This window comes from Lepisosteus platostomus, chromosome 5, assembly GCF_059453375.1.
Source record: "Lepisosteus platostomus isolate fLepPlt1 chromosome 5, fLepPlt1.hap1, whole genome shotgun sequence".
Lineage (NCBI taxonomy): Eukaryota > Metazoa > Chordata > Actinopteri > Semionotiformes > Lepisosteidae > Lepisosteus > Lepisosteus platostomus.
In genome coordinates this window covers 4113753-4130335 of record NC_142615.1, presented here as the reverse complement: position 1 = coordinate 4130335, position 16583 = coordinate 4113753, and the positions used below count along the sequence as shown (strand labels likewise).

The following is a 16583-nucleotide window of genomic DNA, read 5'->3' as shown; positions in this document are numbered from 1 at the left end:
AGGGGAGAGAGGAGAGACAGCACACAGAGAGAGAGAGAGGAGAGAGAGGGGGGGTTACTACAGACACAGGCTGCATGGAGAGTCAGCACACAGAGAGAGAGAGGAGAGTCAGCACACAGAGAGGGGAGAGAGGAGAGAGAGGGGAGATTAGACGGGCTGATACAGAGGCTGCATGGAGAGTCAGCACACAGAGAGAGGAGAGAGAGGAGAGTCAGCACACAGAGAGAGGAGAGAGAGAGGGGAGAGAGAGGAGAGAGAGAGGAGATTAGACGGGCTGATACAGACAGGCTGCATGGAGAGTCAGCACACAGAGAGAGAGAGGAGAGTCAGCACACAGAGAGGAGAGAGAGAGGGGAGAGAGGGGAGATTAGACGGGCTGATACAGAGGCTGCATGGAGAGTCAGCACACAGAGAGAGGAGAGAGTGAGGAGAGTCAGCACACAGAGAGAGGAGAGAGAGGAGAGTCAGCACACAGAGAGAGGAGAGAGAGAGGAGAGAGAGAGGAGAGAGAGGGGAGAGAGAGGAGAGTCAGCACACAGAGAGGAGAGAGAGGGGAGATTAGACGGGCTGATACAGACAGGCTGCATGGAGAGTCAGCACACAGAGAGAGAGAGGAGAGTCAGCACACAGAGAGGGGAGAGAGGAGAGAGAGGGGAGATTAGACAGGGGCTGATACAGAGGCTGCATGGAGAGTCAGCACACAGAGAGAGGAGAGAGAGAGGAGAGTCAGCACACAGAGAGAGGAGAGAGAGAGGGGAGAGAGAGGGGAGAGAGAGGGGAGAGAGAGGGGAGAGAGAGGGGAGTCAGCACACAGAGAGAGAGGAGATTAGACAGGGGCTGATACAGAGGCTGCATGGAGAGTCAGCACACAGAGAGAGGAGAGAGAGAGGAGAGTCAGCACACAGAGAGAGGAGAGAGAGAGGGGAGAGAGAGGGGAGAGAGAGGGGAGTCAGCACACAGAGAGAGAGGAGATTAGACAGGGGCTGATACAGAGGCTGCATGGAGAGTCAGCACACAGAGAGAGGAGAGAGAGAGGAGAGTCAGCACACAGAGAGAGGAGAGAGAGACAGGAGAGAGAGAGGGGTTAATACAGACACAGGCTGCATGGAGAGTCAGCACACAGAGAGAGGGGAGAGGGGAGAGAGAGGAGAGAGAGACAGGAGAGAGGAGAGTCAGCACACAGAGAGGAGAGAGAAGATTATATAGGGGCTGATACAGGCAGGCTGCATGGAGAGTCAGCACACAGAGAGAGAGAGAGGAGAGAGAGACAGGAGAGTCAGCACACAGAGAGAGAGAGAGGAGAGAGAGACAGGAGAGTCAGCACACAGAGAGAGGAGAGAGAGAGGAGAGTCAGCACACAGAGAGAGGAGAGAGAGAGGGGAGAGAGAGGAGATTAGACGGGCTGATACAGACAGGCTGCATGGAGAGTCAGCACACAGAGAGAGAGAGGAGAGTCAGCACACAGAGAGGAGAGAGAGAGGAGAGAGAGACAGGAGAGAGAGGAGAGACAGCACACAGAGAGAGGGGAGAGAGAGGAGAGAGAGAGGGGAAAGGGGTTAACACAGACACAGGCCCCAGAACGTGACGAGAGAGAGAGAGAGGAGACAGAAGGGACAGGAGGCACAGAGGGGGGGGGCAGACGCAGACACTGCAGCAGGGGGTCGAAGCGCCTTCTCCTCACCTCCCATGTGGGGCCCGTTGGGGCCCCCCCCTCCTCCGCGGGGGGGCCCCCCTCCGCCTCCGCGCCCGGGCCTGCCCCGGAAGTTGGGGTCACCCCCCCCTCGGCCGCCGCGGCCCCTGTGGAAGTGCCCCCCTCCTCCTCCTCCTCCTCCGCCGCCGCCCCCTCCTCCTCCTCCTCCTCCTCCTCTCATGCCGTGGGGTCCCCCGCCCCCCCGCATGGGCTCCCCATGCTGGTCCCAGTAGCCCTCCCCCCCGCGGGGCTGGGGGTGCGGAGGCGGGGGCCCCATCATCCGGGGGCCCCCGCCCCCTCCCCCGTGGGGTCCCGGGTAGTGCCCGCCGGGGGGGCCGTGGCCGTGGGGGGGGTAGTGGGGGCCGCCCTTGGGTGGGGGGTACCCCCCGTTCATGGGGGGGCCGTGGCCCAGCAGTCCAGAACTCGCTGTGGGGGGAGAGAGAGAGAGAGAGAGAGTGGGGTTAACTGGAGGTCCCCATGGAGAGGCACACTGGGACAGAGGGAAGACCGCAGACGGGACCCCTCAAAGGTCACAGGTCGCCGAAGACCCCAGGGCCTCTATCACAGGGGTCACTGACCCTCCCAGCCCTGCCCCGCAGTGCTCACTGTCGGCCACCAGGGGGCGCTGAGCTCAGGGCCTCTATCACAGGGGTCACTGACCCTCCCAGCCACCAGGGGGCGATCAGCTCAGGGCCTCTATCACAGGGGTCACTGACCCTCCCAGCCACCAGGGGGCGATCAGCTCAGGGCCTCTATCACAGGGGTCACTGACCCTCCCAGCCACCAGGGGGCGATCAGCTCAGGGCCTCTATCACAGGGGTCACTGACCCTCCCAGCCACCAGGGGGCGCTGGGCTCAGGGCCTCCATCACAGGGGTCACTGACCCCTCCAGCCACCAGGGGGCGATCAGCTCAGGGCCTCCATCACAGGGGTCACTGACCCTCCCAGCCCTGCCCCGCACTGCTCACTATCGGCCACCAGGGGGCGCTGAGCTCAGGGCCCCTATCACAGGGGTCACTGACCCTCCCACCCACCAGGGGGCGCTGAGCTCAGGGCCTCTATCACAGGGGTCACTGACCCTCCCAGCCACCAGGGGGCGCTGAGCTCAGGGCCTCTATCACAGGGGTCACTGACCCTCCCAGCCACCAGGGGGCGCTGAGCTCAGGGCCTCTATCACAGTGGTCACTGACCCTCCCAGCCACCAGGGGGCGCTGGGCTCAGGGCCTCCATCACAGGGGTCACTGACCTGGCGGCGGGCCCGGCGGGGGGGGCTGAGGCTGGCTCTGCTGCAAGGAGCCCAGCAGCTGCTTGATCTTGTCCGAGAAGTCGGGCTGCTTGATCAGGTCCTCGGGGGTCTGGGTTCCGGAGCCGCCCTGGGAGGGACAGAGAGGCGCGACGGGTGAGTCAGGACACATCTAAATCAAACACACGGCCCGGGGGGCGGCTTGTTCCCCGCCCCCGCCACCCTCGGTGTACAGAAGAGCCTCCTGTCCTGACTGGAGGAGCTCACCCAGCTGTGTCTGGAGAGAAGCCAGGGTATCGGCTTCAACCACAGGGCTGGGCGGCTTGTTCCCCACCCCCACCACCCTCTGTGTACAGTAGAGCCTCCTGTCCTGACTGGAGGAGCTCACCCAGCTGTGTCTGGAGAGAAGCCGGGGTATCGGCTTCAACCACAGGGCTGGGCGGCTTGTTCCCCACCCCCACCCCCCTCTGTGTACAGAAGAGCCTCCTGTCCTGACTGGAGGAGCTCACCCAGCTGTGTCTGGAGAGAAGCCAGGGTATCGGCTTCAACCACAGGGCTGGGCAGCTTGTTCCCCACCCCCACCCCCCTCTGTGTACAGTAGAGCCCCCTGTCCTGACTGGAGGAGCTCACCCAGCTGTGTCTGGAGAGAAGCCGGGGTATCGGCTTCAACCACAGGGCTGGGCGGCTTGTTCCCCACCCCCACCCCCCTCTGTGTACAGAAGAGCTTCCTGTCCTGACTGGAGGAGCTCACCCAGCTGTGTCCTGAGAGAAGCCGGGGTATCAGCTTGTTCCCCACCCCCGCCACCCTCGGTGTACAGAAGAGCCCCCTGTCCCGACTGGAGGAGCTCACCCAGCTGGCTGGGCAGCTCGTCCCCCACCCCCACCACTCTTAGTGTACAGAGGCGCCTGGGCAGCTCGTTCCAGGGGGTCAGGGTCTCACCATGATAGTGGACAGCAGCTCCTGCATGTTGACGGCCGGGGTACTGCTGCTGCTGTTGCCGCCGCTGCCCTGCGTCTGGGGGCTGCGGCCGCTGCCCAGGCTGCCCATCAGGTTGGCCAGGACGGGGGGCAGCTTCGCCCCCGGGCCCTCGGGGGAGTGCGAGGAGGGGGGCGCCGTGTCCATGGGCTCCAGGTAGCCCTCGTCCGCCGAGCTGGAGTCCTGCGAACCACACAAGACGGCACCGCGGTCGGTCAGCGACAGGCCGGCGAGGGGCCGCGCGCGGACAGGCCGGCCGACACAGTCAGACAGGCCGGCGACACAATCAGACAGGCCGGGCGACACAATCAGACAGGCCGGGCGACACAGTCAGACAGGCCGGGCGACACAGTCAGACAGGCCGGGCGACACAGTCAGACAGGCCGGGCGACACAGTCAGACAGGCCGGCGAGAGGCCGTGCACGCAGACAGGCCGGCGACACAGTCAGACAGGCCGGCGACACAGTCAGACAGGCCGGCGACACAGTCAGACAGGCCGGGCGACACAGTCAGACAGGCCGGCGAGAGGCCGTGCACGCAGACAGGCCGGGCGACACAGTCAGACAGGCCGGGCGACACAGTCAGACAGGCCGGGCGACACAGTCAGACAGGCCGGCGAGAGGCCGTGCACGCAGACAGGCCGGGCAACACAGTCAGACAGGCCGGCGACACAGTCAGACAGGCCGGGCGACACAGTCAGACAGGCCGGGCGACACAGTCAGACAGGCCGGCGAGAGGCCGTGCACGCAGACAGGCCGGCGACACAGTCAGACAGGCCGGGCGACACAGTCAGACAGGCCGGCGAGAGGCCGTGCACGCAGACAGGCCGGCGACACAGTCAGACAGGCCGGGCGACACAGTCAGACAGGCCGGCGACACAGTCAGACAGGCCGGCGACACAGTCAGACAGGCCGGGCGACACAGTCAGACAGGCCGGCGAGAGGCCGTGCACGCAGACAGGCCGGGCGACACAGTCAGACAGGCCGGGCGACACAGTCAGACAGGCCGGCGACAGGCCGGGCACGCAGACAGGCCGGGCAACACAGTCAGACAGGCCGGCGACACAGTCAGACAGGCCGGGCGACACAGTCAGACAGGCCGGCGAGAGGCCGTGCACGCAGACAGGCCGGCGACACAGTCAGACAGGCCGGGCGACACAGTCAGACAGGCCGGCGACACAGTCAGACAGGCCGGGCGACACAGTCAGACAGGCCGGCGAGAGGCCGTGCACGCAGACAGGCCGGGCGACACAGTCAGACAGGCCGGGCGACACAGTCAGACAGGCCGGCGAGAGGCCGTGCACGCAGACAGGCCGGGCAACACAGTCAGACAGGCCGGCGACACAGTCAGACAGGCCGGGCGACACAGTCAGACAGGCCGGGCGACACAGTCAGACAGGCCGGCGAGAGGCCGTGCACGCAGACAGGCCGAGCAACACAGTCAGACAGGCCGGCGAGAGGCCGTGCACGCAGACAGGCCGGGCGACACAGTCAGACAGGCCGGCGAGAGGCCGTGCACGCAGACAGGCCGGGCGGCACCGTAAGACAGGCCGACGAGGGGCCGCGCGCGCAGACAGGCTGGCGACACCCTCAGACAGGCCGGGCGACACCGTAAGACAGGCCGGCGAGAGGCGGTGCACGCAGACAGGCCGGGCGACACAGTCAGACAGGCCGGGCGACACAGTCAGACAGGCGAACGGGTGACAGAGGGGCGTACCTCATCCAGCGGGATGAGCCGGGGCGGCACGGGCTCGTAGGGCTCGGGGTCCGGCTCGTGGGGGCTGTCCGGCACGCTGGGGAGGAAGACAGAGGACAGACGGTCACACAACCGCGCTGCACTGCGGCCACGCAGGTCCTGCCAGAGCCCGAGAGCTCCGGGGGGGCGACTGCAGCGTATCGATCCGAGGAGCTCACCCAGCTGTGTCTGGAGAGAAGCCAGGGTATCGGCTTCAACCACAGGGACTGGGCGGCTTGTTCCCCACCCCCACCCCCCTCTGTGTACAGAAGAGCCCCCCTGTCCTGACTGGAGGAGCTCACCCAGCTGTGTCTGGAGAGAAGCCAGGGTATCGGCTTCAACCACAGGGCTGGGCAGCCTGTTCCCCACCCCCACCCCCCTCTGTGTACAGTAGAGCCTCCTGTCCTGACTGGAGGAGCTCACCCAGCTGTGTCTGGAGAGAAGCCAGGGTATCGGCTTCAACCACAGGGACTGGGCGGCTTGTTCCCCACCCCCACCCCCCTCTGTGTACAGAAGAGCCCCCCTGTCCTGACTGGAGGAGCTCACCCAGCTGTGTCTGGAGAGAAGCCAGGGTATCGGCTTCAACCACAGGGCTGGGCAGCCTGTTCCCCACCCCCACCCCCCTCTGTGTACAGTAGAGCCTCCTGTCCTGACTGGAGGAGCTCACCCAGCTGTGTCTGGAGAGGAGCCGGGGTATCGGCTTCAACCACACGGACTGGGCAGCTTGTTCCCCACCCCCACCCCCCTCTGTGTACAGAAGAGCCTCCTGTCCTGACTGGAGGAGCTCACCCAGCTGTGTCTGGAGAGAAGACAGGGTATCGGCTTCAACCACAGGGCTGGGCGGCTTGTTCCCCACCCCCACCCCCCTCTGTGTACAGAAGAGCCTCCTGTCCTGACTGGAGGAGCTCACCCAGCTGTGTCTGGAGAGGAGCCGGGGTATCGGCTTCAACCACAGGGCTGGGCAGCCTGTTCCCCACCCCCACCCCCCTCTGTGTACAGTAGAGCCTCCTGTCCTGACTGGAGGAGCTCACCCAGCTGTGTCTGGAGAGAAGCCGGGGTACCGGCTTCAACCACAGGGCTGGGCGGCCTGTTCCCCACCCCCGCCACCCTCTGTGTACAGTAGAGCCTCCTGTCCTGACTGGAGGAGCTCACCCAGCTGTGTCTGGAGAGAAGCCAGGGTATCGGCCTCAACCACAGGGACTGGGCGGCCTGTTCCCCACCCCCACCCCCCTCTGTGTACAGAAGAGCCTCCTGTCCTGACTGGAGGAGCTCACCCAGCTGTGTCTGGAGAGAAGCCAGGGTATCGGCTTCAACCACAGGGGCTGGGCGGCTTGTTCCCCACCCCCGCCACCCTCTGTGTACAGAAGAGCCTCCTGTCCTGACTGGAGGAGCTCACCCAGCTGTGTCTGGAGAGAAGCCAGGGTATCGGCTTCAACCACAGGGCTAGGCAGCCTGTTCCCCACCCCCGCCCCCCTCTGTGTACAGAAGAGCCTCCTGTCCTGACTGGAGGAGCTCACCCAGCTGTGTCCTGAGAGAAGCCAGGGTATCGGCTTCAACCACAGGGACTGGGCGGCTTGTTCCCCACCCCCGCCACCCTCTGTGTACAGAAGAGCCTCCTGTCCCGACTGGAGGAGCTCACCCAGCTGTCTCTGGAGAGAAGCCGGGGTATCGGCTTCAACCACAGGGCTGGGCGGCTTGTTCCCCACCCCCGCCCCCCTCTGTGTACAGAAGAGCCCCCTGTCCTGACTGGAGGAGCTCACCCAGCTGTGTCTGGAGAGAAGCCAGGGTATCGGCCTCAACCACAGGGACTGGGCGGCCTGTTCCCCACCCCCGCCCCCAGCTCACCTCTCCTTGGACAGGAAGATCTCCTGCAGGATGCCCTTCTCGCGGTCCTGCTGCACGTAGCGCTCCACGCTGGCGCTGCCCGGGATGACCAGGCTGCTCGGCAGGTTCAGCGGCCGCGGCGCCGCCCAGGGCACCTTCTCCTCCATGGCGTCGTGGGAGAGGCGGCGGGCCGTCTCGAAGGCCTGTCGGTCCATCATCATCTCGCGCTTGGCCGCCTCGCCGAAGTCCTTGATCTTGTTCACGTTGACTGTGGGGGGGGAGAGAAGAAAGGGGGGCGTGTTGTGAGACAGACCGGAGAGAAAGAGAGACGGGCGCTTCCGTACGCTAAGGGTGGTGGGGGTGGGGAACAAGCTGCCTCTGTCACGGGGATCACTGACTCTCCCAGCCCTGCCCTGCACTGCTCACTATCGGCCACCAGGGGGCGCTGAGCTCAGGGCCTCCATCACAGGGGTCACTGACCCTCCCAGCCACCAGGGGGCGCTGGGCTCAGGGCCTCTATCACAGGGGTCACTGACCCTCTCAGCCCTGCCCTGCAGTGCTCACTGTCGGCCACCAGGGGGCGCTGAGCTCGGGGCCTCTATCACAGGGGTCACTGACCCTCCCAGCCACCAGGGGGAGCTGAGCTCAGGGCCTCTATCACAGGGGTCACTGACCCTCCCAGCCACCAGGGGGCGATCAGCTCAGGGCCTCTATCACAGGGGTCACTGACCCTCCCAGCCACCAGGGGGCGCTGGGCTCAGGGCCTCTATCACAGGGGTCACTGACCCTCCCAGCCACCAGGGGGCGCAGAGCTCAGGGCCTCTATCACAGGGGTCACTGACCCTCCCAGCCCTGCCCCGCAGTGCTCACTATCGGCCACCAGGGGGCGCTGAGCTCAGGGCCTCTATCACAGGGGTCACTGACCCTCCCAGCCCTGCCCCGCAGTGCTCACTGTCGGCCACCAGGGGGCGCTGAGCTCAGGGCCTCTATCACAGGGGTCACTGACCCTCTCAGCCCTGCCCTGCAGTGCTCACTGTCGGCCACCAGGGGGCGCTGAGCTCGGGGCCTCTATCACAGGGGTCACTGACCCTCCCAGCCACCAGGGGGAGCTGAGCTCAGGGCCTCTATCACAGGGGTCACTGACCCTCCCAGCCACCAGGGGGCGCTGGGCTCAGGGCCTCTATCACAGGGGTCACTGACCCTCCCAGCCACCAGGGGGCGATCAGCTCAGGGCCTCTATCACAGGGGTCACTGACCCTCCCAGCCACCAGGGGGCGCTGGGCTCAGGGCCTCTATCACAGGGGTCACTGACCCTCCCAGCCACCAGGGGGCGCTGGGCTCAGGGCCTCTATCACAGGGGTCACTGACCCTCCCAGCCACCAGGGGGCGCTGTCGCCCAGCAGCTCACCTCTCTCGGTCTCGTCCAGCTCGAAGTAGAAGTACTGCTTGAGCTGGCTGTCCTCGGCCCAGCGCACCGTCTTCCTCTTGCGGCCCTTCCTGGTGAGCTGGGGCTCGTCCTCGCCGCGCGGCTCCGACAGCGCGTTGGGCTTCTCCGCTGCGGGGGGGGGGGGGGGGGGAGAGGTGAGCCCACAGTGCCTTGCAAGCACCGCGACGCTAACTGCCTGAGCGGTACTGAACACAGGGGTGTCCGGTCAGTGTGGTGATGCCCAGAGGGGTGTGTGGTCAGTGTGGTGAGGAGCGCAGGGGTGTGTGGTCAGTGTGGTGATGCCCAGAGGGGTGTGTGGTCAGTGCGGTCAGTGTGGTGATGCCCAGAGGGGTGTGTGGTCAGTGCGGTCAGTGTGGTGATGACCAGAGGGGTGTGTGGTCAGTGTGGTGATGCCCAGAGGGGTGTGTGGTCAGTGCGGTCAGTGTGGTGATGCCCAGAGGGGTGTGTGGTCAGTGTGGTGATGCCCAGAGGGGTCTCCGGTCAGTGTCATGATGAGCACAGGGGTGTGTGGTCAGTGTGGTGATGCCCAGAGGGGTGTGTGGTCAGTGCGGTCAGTGTGGTGATGACCAGAGGGGTGTGTGGTCAGTGTGGTGATGCCCAGAGGGGTCTCCGGTCAGTGTCATGATGAGCACAGGGGTGTGTGGTCAGTGTGGTGATGCCCAGAGGGGTGTGTGGTCAGTGTGGTCAGTGTGGTGAGGAGCACAGGGGTGTGTGGTCAGTGTGGTGATGCCCAGAGGGGTGTCTGGTCAGTGTCATGATGAGCACAGGGGTGTGTGGTCAGTGTGGTGATGCCCAGAGGGGTGTGTGGTCAGTGTCATGATGAACACAGGGGTGTGTGGTCAGTCTGGTGATGCCCAGAGGGGTGTGTGGTCAGTCTGGTGATGCCCAGAGGGGTGTGTGGTCAGTGCGGTCAGTCTGGTGATGCCCAGAGGGGTGTGTGGTCAGTGTGGTGATGCCCAGAGGGGTGTGTGGTCAGTGCGGTCAGTGTGGTGATGCCCAGAGGGGTGTGTGGTCAGTGTCATGATGAACACAGGGGTGTGTGGTCAGTCTGGTGATGCCCAGAGGGGTGTGCGGTCAGTGTGGTCAGTGTGGTGATGCCCAGAGGGGTGTGTGGTCAGTGTGGTGAGGAGCACAGGGGTGTGTGGTCAGTGTGGTCAATTGTGGTGATGCCCAGAGGGGTGTGCGGTCAGTGTGGTCAGTGTGGTGATGCCCAGAGGGGTGTGCGGTCAGTGTGGTGATGCCCAGAGGGTTGTGTGGTCAGTCTGGTGATGCCCAGAGGGGCGTGTGGTCAGTCTGGTGATGCCCAGAGGGGTGTGCGGTCAGTCTGGTGATGCCCAGAGGGGTGTGCGGTCAGTGTGGTGATGCCCAGAGGGGCGTGCCGTCGGGTCCGGAGGCCCACCTGTGTCCATGGGCTCCGCGCCCTCCTCGGTGGGCACCGGCGTGCCAGGCTGCTCCAGCTCGGGGGCGTCGTGCGCAGCGGCCAGCTGGGGGGCGGAGGCCGGCTCCGGGGACGAGGGCTTGGCTGGCGCCGGGGCGTCCGAGGAGGGCTTGCTGTCGAAGGGGCAGGACTGCACCCGGGGAGGAGAGGGGAGAGGAGACGCACGTCAGTTCCACAGCCCGCCAGCAGGGCGGCGACACAACCCCCCCCAAGGACAACTCGGACCCCGGCCCACGACCTCGTCCCGGACAGGGGCAAGCGCCCCCTGCCCAAATACCCCCACCCCGAGCCCAGGAGGCGGCGGGCACCTTGTTGCTGGTGGGCGAGACGGCCTTCTTCTTCTTCTTGATCTTGATGCCGGGCACCGGCGCCGAGTTGAGGGCGTCCAGGAAGCCGGTGCACTCGATCGCTGTGTTGGGGGGGGAGGGAGAGGGAGAGGGAGAGATCAACGTGTGCTCTTGGCCAAGGCGCTGCCCGTCCTGCCCCGCAGTGCTCACTGTCGGCCACCAGGGGGCGATCAGCTCAGGGCCTCTATCACAGGGGTCACTGACCCTCCCAGCCCTGCCCCGCAGTGCTCACTGTCGGCCACCAGGGGGCGCTGAGCTCAGGGTCTCTATCACAGGGGTCACTGACCCTCCCAGCCCTGCCCCGCAGTGCTCACTGTCGGCCACCAGGGGGCGCTGAGCTCAGGGCCCCTATCACAGGGGTCACTGACCCTCCCAGCCCTGCCCCGCAGTGCTCACTATCGGCCACCAGGGGGCGATCAGCTCAGGGCCTCTATCACAGGGGTCACAGACCCTCCCAGCCCTGCCCCCGGGGGGGCAGAGAGGGGTAAATACTCACGCTGGGGGGGGATGATCTTGACCTTGATCTCCTTGGTGGAGTTGGGGGTGGTGTTGAGGGGCTTGTACTTCTTCTCCACTGGGGGGATGTCTGGCAGATTCGAGGAGCTGAGAGAGAGAGAGAGAGGGGGAGATCAGGGGGGGGGGGGTCTCACACACAGTCCGGAGAGGAGAGAGATTATGGGGGTGCGCGGTGCGGTGCGGTTCAGTCCGGTTCTGGCAGCAGGGCCCGCCTTCTCTCACCTCTGCCTCTTCAGCACCGCAGGCTTGATGTTGTACTTGTCGCCCAGCTGGGGGGGGGCGGAGTTCTTCTTGGGCGGGACAGGAGCAGGGGCCTCAACCTCCAGCCCTGGAGAGAGAGACGGAGAGATAGAGGTGTGGTCAGGGTCCAGAGAGAGAGAGAGACTGTAGATCAGACTGTACAGCCCAGAGTGTCTCCTCCTACAGCCCCAACACACAGCAGATCAGGGGCAGGAGAGAGAGAGAGACTGTAGATCAGACTGTACAGCCCAGAGTGTCTCCTCCTACAGCCCCAACACACAGCAGATCAGGGGCAGGAGAGAGAGAGAGAGACTGTAGATCACACTGTACAGCCCAGAGTGTCTCCTCCTACAGCCCCAACACACAGCAGATCAGGGGCAGGAGAGAGAGAGAGAGACTGTAGATCAGACTGTACAGCCCAGAGTGTCTCCTCCTACAGCCCCAACACACAGCAGATCAGGGGCAGGAGAGAGAGAGAGAGGCTGTAGATTAGACTGTACAGCCCAGAGTGTCTCCTCCTACAGCCCCAACACACAGCAGATCAGGGGCAGGAGAGAGAGAGAGACTGTAGATCAGACTGTCCAGCCCAGAGTGTCTCCTCCTACAGCCCCAACACACAGCAGATCAGGCCAGAGTGTCTCCTCCTACAGCCCCAACACACAGCAGATCAGGGGCAGGAGAGAGAGAGAGAGAGACTGTAGATCAGACTGTACAGCCCAGAGTGTCTCCTCCTACAGCCCCAACACACAGCAGATCAGGGGCAGGAGAGAGAGAGAGAGACTGTAGATCACACTGTACAGCCCAGTGTGTCTCCTCCTACAGCCCCAACACACAGCAGATCAGGGGCAGGAGAGAGAGAGAGAGACTGTAGATCAGACTGTACAGCCCAGAGTGTCTCCTCCTACAGCCCCAACACACAGCAGATCAGGGGCAGGAGAGAGAGAGAGACTGTAGATCACACTGTACAGCCCAGAGTGTCTCCTCCTACAGACCCAACAACACAGCAGATCAGGGGCAGGAGAGAGAGAGAGAGAGACTGTAGATCAGACTGTACAGCCCAGAGTGTCTCCTCCTACAGCCCCAACACACAGCAGATCAGGGGCAGGAGAGAGAGAGAGACTGTAGATCAGACTGTACAGCCCAGAGTGTCTCCTCCTACAGCCCCAACACACAGCAGATCAGGGCCAGGAGAGAGAGAGAGAGACTGTAGATCAGACTGTACAGCCCAGAGTGTCTCCTCCTACAGCCCCAACACACAGCAGATCAGGGGCAGGAGAGAGAGAGACTGTAGATCAGACTGTACAGCCCAGAGTGTCTCCTCCTACAGCCCCAACACACAGCAGATCAGGGGCAGGAGAGAGAGAGAGAGACTGTAGATCAGACTGTACAGCCCAGAGTGTCTCCTCCTACAGCCCCAACACACAGCAGATCAGGGGCAGGAGAGAGAGAGACTGTAGATCAGACTGTACAGCCCAGAGTGTCTCCTCCTACAGCCCCAACACACAGCAGATCAGGGGCAGGAGAGAGAGAGAGGCTGTAGATCAGACTGTACAGCCCAGAGTGTCTCCTCCTACAGCCCCAACACACAGCAGATCAGGGGCAGGAGAGAGAGAGAGAGACTGTAGATCAGACTGTACAGCCCAGAGTGTCTCCTCCTACAGCCCCAACACACAGCAGATCAGGGGCAGGAGAGAGAGAGAGACTGTAGATCAGACTGTACAGCCCAGAGTGTCTCCTCCTACAGCCCCAACACACAGCAGATCAGGGGCAGGAGAGAGAGAGAGAGACTGTAGATCAGACTGTACAGCCCGGAGTGTCTCCTCCTACAGCCCCAACACACAGCAGATCAGGGGCAGGAGAGAGAGAGAGAGAGACTGTAGATCAGACTGTACAGCCCAGAGTGTCTCCTCCTACAGCCCCAACACACAGCAGATCAGGGGCAGGAGAGAGAGAGAGAGAGACTGTAGATCAGACTGTACAGCCCAGAGTGTCTCCTCCTACAGCCCCAACACACAGCAGATCAGGGGCAGGAGAGAGAGAGAGAGAGAGAGACTGTAGATCAGACTGTACAGCCCAGAGTGTCTCCTCCTACAGCCCCAACACACAGCAGATCAGGGGCAGGAGAGAGAGAGAGAGACTGTAGATCAGACTGTACAGCCCAGAGTGTCTCCTCCTACAGCCCCAACACACAGCAGATCAGGGGCAGGAGAGAGAGAGAGAGAGAGAGAGAGAGAGAGAGACTGTAGATCAGACTGTACAGCCCCAACACACAGCAGCGCAGGGGAGACCCTCACCTGTCGACCGGAACTTGGCGTGACTGGGCGCCGTGGTCCGGGGGGCCTTGGGCTTCTCTCTCTTCTTCTCCTCCTCCGCTGGCTTCCCTCCCTCTGCCCCCTTCACCTCACTCGTTTTCCCCTTCACCTCCTCCCTCTTACGCTTCTTATCTGAGAGAGGCGGGGAAATAAAAAAACCAAACAGGTTCAGGCCAAGACGGAGACAAGCTTTGTCTGCAAGGAATTCCGAGTCCGAACACAGAGCCTTCGACTACACCTACAGGAAGGCAGGCCGGAGCAAAGCCTCGTGGGAAACGTAGTCCCTCATTGCCCCGATTCCAGGTAACAATAAGAATCGGGGTGGGTGTGAAAACTACAACTCCCACGGTGCAGTGCGCAGGCATGCCCACAGCCTGGTTTTACTTTGCGGCGATGGCTGCTGGGAAATGTAGTTCCTGGATGAGGGAGGGAGAGAGAGAACTCACCTGAGGGGGATGCCCCAGCAGACGACGCCCCGCTCTGGGAGCGGATGATGGCCATCCATCCGTCCACCAGCACCGAGGCCAGTTTCCTCAGCTCTGTGGGGGGGGAGAGAGAGAGAGAGAGAGTGTGTGTGAGAACGAGTGTGTGTGCGTGTGTGTCGGTACGTCTCAATGACTTGACAGCTCCTATCCCTACTGCCTCTCTGTTACTCGTGGTGTCATCTGGGGAAAACTGTATCATTTATTCTCTCCTACTCTGGAACCTCAATTCTCCCCACTTCTGTCCCATCTCTCCTTGCGGGGAAATGCCTTTCATTGCCAACAACCGAAATAAATAAATAAATAAACCTTGAGTGATTGATTAATTGATTGATTGATTGATTGACTGATTGGCTCTCACCTTCACTGTAGCCACTCTTGCTCAGCTGCTTCACCAGCTTGGCCGTGTTGTTCTGGGGAGGAAGAGAGAGAGAGACGCAGGGGGTCAGTGCTGGGATTAACGGGGGGGGGGGGGTCTCCCGACGCCGAGGGGCAGCCCGCCGGGCCGGGCCGGGGGGGGTCTCTTACCTGCTTCAGGTGATCCACGGTGAGGGGCAGCTTCTGCAGGGTCAGCAGGATGAGCTGCAGCATGGGCGTGTTGTTGGTGGTCTTGGAGTAGGTCAGCCAGCCGTTGAGCAGCTTGTAACCTCCCACCCGGATAAACCTGCAGGGGGCGACAGAGAGAGAGTCACACGCGCACGGTCATGGGGCCTGACGAGGCCGTGTGAACAATGAGACAGGTGGGGGGGGTCAGGGGTCGAGGGTCAGGGGTCACGGGGCCTGACGAGGCCGTGTGAACAAAGAGCTGAGGCAGGTGTGAGGGGTCGGGGGTCACAGGGCCCGACGATGCTGTGTGAACAATGAGCTGAGACAGTTGTGGGGGGTCAGGGGTCGAGGGTCGGGGGGTCACAGGGCCTGACGATGCTGTGTGAACAATGAGCTGAGACAGTTGAGGGAGGTCAGGGGTCGAGGGTCGGGGGGTCACAGGGCCTGACGATGCTGTGTGAACAATGAGCTGAGGCAGGTGTGGGGGGTCAGGGGTCGAGGGTCGGGGGGTCACAGGGCCTGACGATGCTGTGTGAACAATGAGCTGAGACAGTTGGGGGGGGGGGGTCAGGGGTCACAGGGCCTGACGATGCTGTGTGAACAATGAGCTGAGACAGGTGTGGGGTGTCAGGGGTCGAGGGTCGGGGGGTCACAGGGCCTGACGATGCTGTGTGAACAATGAGCTGAGGCAGGTGTGAGGGGTCGGGGGTCACAGGGCCTGACGATGCTGTGTGAACAATGAGCTGAGACAGTTGTGGGGGGTCAGGGGTCACAGGGCCTGATGATGCTGTGTGAACAATGAGCTGAGACAGTTGGGGGGTCAGGGGTCACAGGGCCTGACGATGCTGTGTGAACAATGAGCTGAGGCAGGCGTGGGGGGTCAGGGGTCAAGGGTTACAGGGCTTGACGATGCTGTGTGAACAGTGAGCTGAGGCAGGCGTGGGGGGTCAGGGGTCAAGGGTTACAGGGCTTGACGATGCTGTGTGAACAGTGAGCTGAGGCAGGCGTGGGGGGTCAGGGGTCAAGGGTTACAGGGCTTGACTGTGTGAACAATGCGCTGAGGCAGGTGTGAGGGGTCGGGGGTCAAGGGTTACAGGGCTTGACGATGCTGTGTGAACAATGCGCTGAGGCAGGCGTGGGGGGTCGGGGGTCAAGGGTTACAGGGCTTGACTGTGTGTGGGGGGGGGGGGTCAGGGGGAGAGAAAGGGAGCAGCTACCTGTTGAGGATGTCCTGGGATTTGGTCTGGAGGAGGATGTTGAGGTACAGGCACCGGCCCACCATCTTCTGGGAGGCCTTCATCAGACTGCAGAGAAAGGAGGAGGAGAGGTCAGACGGGGCCAGCCCAGGGCCGCGGCAGGCGGACGGGGGGGGGAGGCGAGGAGGCCTCACCTGAAGATCTTGGAGACGCCCTCGGGGCTGCGGATGTCTCCCTCCTTCCCCAGGAAGGACTCCACCTCCTTCAGGAGCTCGCGCGGGTCCAGCGGGCCCACGGCCATCCCGCTGCTGGGAGAGAGGGGGGGGGGGGGGGGGTCAGAGGTCAGCGCGCACCGCCAAAACACCGCTTCAACACTGCGCCGGGCCCGAGAGAGACAGGGTCAGAGGTCAACACACACTGCAGTGAGCCCAGACGCTGGCTCACACTTTAACACTGCACTGGGCCCCGAGAGAGACAGGGTCAGAGGTCAACACACACCGCAGTGACCCCAGGCGCCGACTCGCACTGTAACACTGCCCTCTGCCCGAGAGAGACAGGGTCAGAGGTCAACACACACCGCAGTGACCCCAGG

The 16583-nt window shown here is 63.3% G+C and overlaps 1 protein-coding gene across 2 annotated transcripts in view; it reads right to left on the bottom strand.

The window, feature by feature from the left end:
- The window catches only part of ppp1r10 (protein phosphatase 1, regulatory subunit 10), a 28739-nt gene that overhangs the window by 5072 nt on the left and 7084 nt on the right, over positions 1-16583 (bottom strand). For both annotated transcript variants that reach the window (XM_088631279.1, XM_088631278.1), the window contains exons 3-18: positions 16186-16299; positions 16013-16099; positions 14778-14913; positions 14611-14662; positions 14214-14306; positions 13750-13899; positions 11438-11543; positions 11196-11302; positions 10661-10761; positions 10314-10482; positions 8876-9022; positions 7489-7735; positions 5626-5701; positions 3874-4092; positions 2937-3063; positions 1682-2116 (exon numbers count right to left, since the gene is read on the bottom strand). In XM_088631279.1, the coding sequence (XP_088487405.1) occupies positions 1682-2116; positions 2937-3063; positions 3874-4092; positions 5626-5701; positions 7489-7735; positions 8876-9022; positions 10314-10482; positions 10661-10761; positions 11196-11302; positions 11438-11543; positions 13750-13899; positions 14214-14306; positions 14611-14662; positions 14778-14913; positions 16013-16099; positions 16186-16292 (2359 nt within the window). In that variant the 5' untranslated portion in view covers positions 16293-16299. The remainder of the gene's footprint in view (positions 1-1681; positions 2117-2936; positions 3064-3873; positions 4093-5625; positions 5702-7488; positions 7736-8875; positions 9023-10313; positions 10483-10660; positions 10762-11195; positions 11303-11437; positions 11544-13749; positions 13900-14213; positions 14307-14610; positions 14663-14777; positions 14914-16012; positions 16100-16185; positions 16300-16583) is intronic.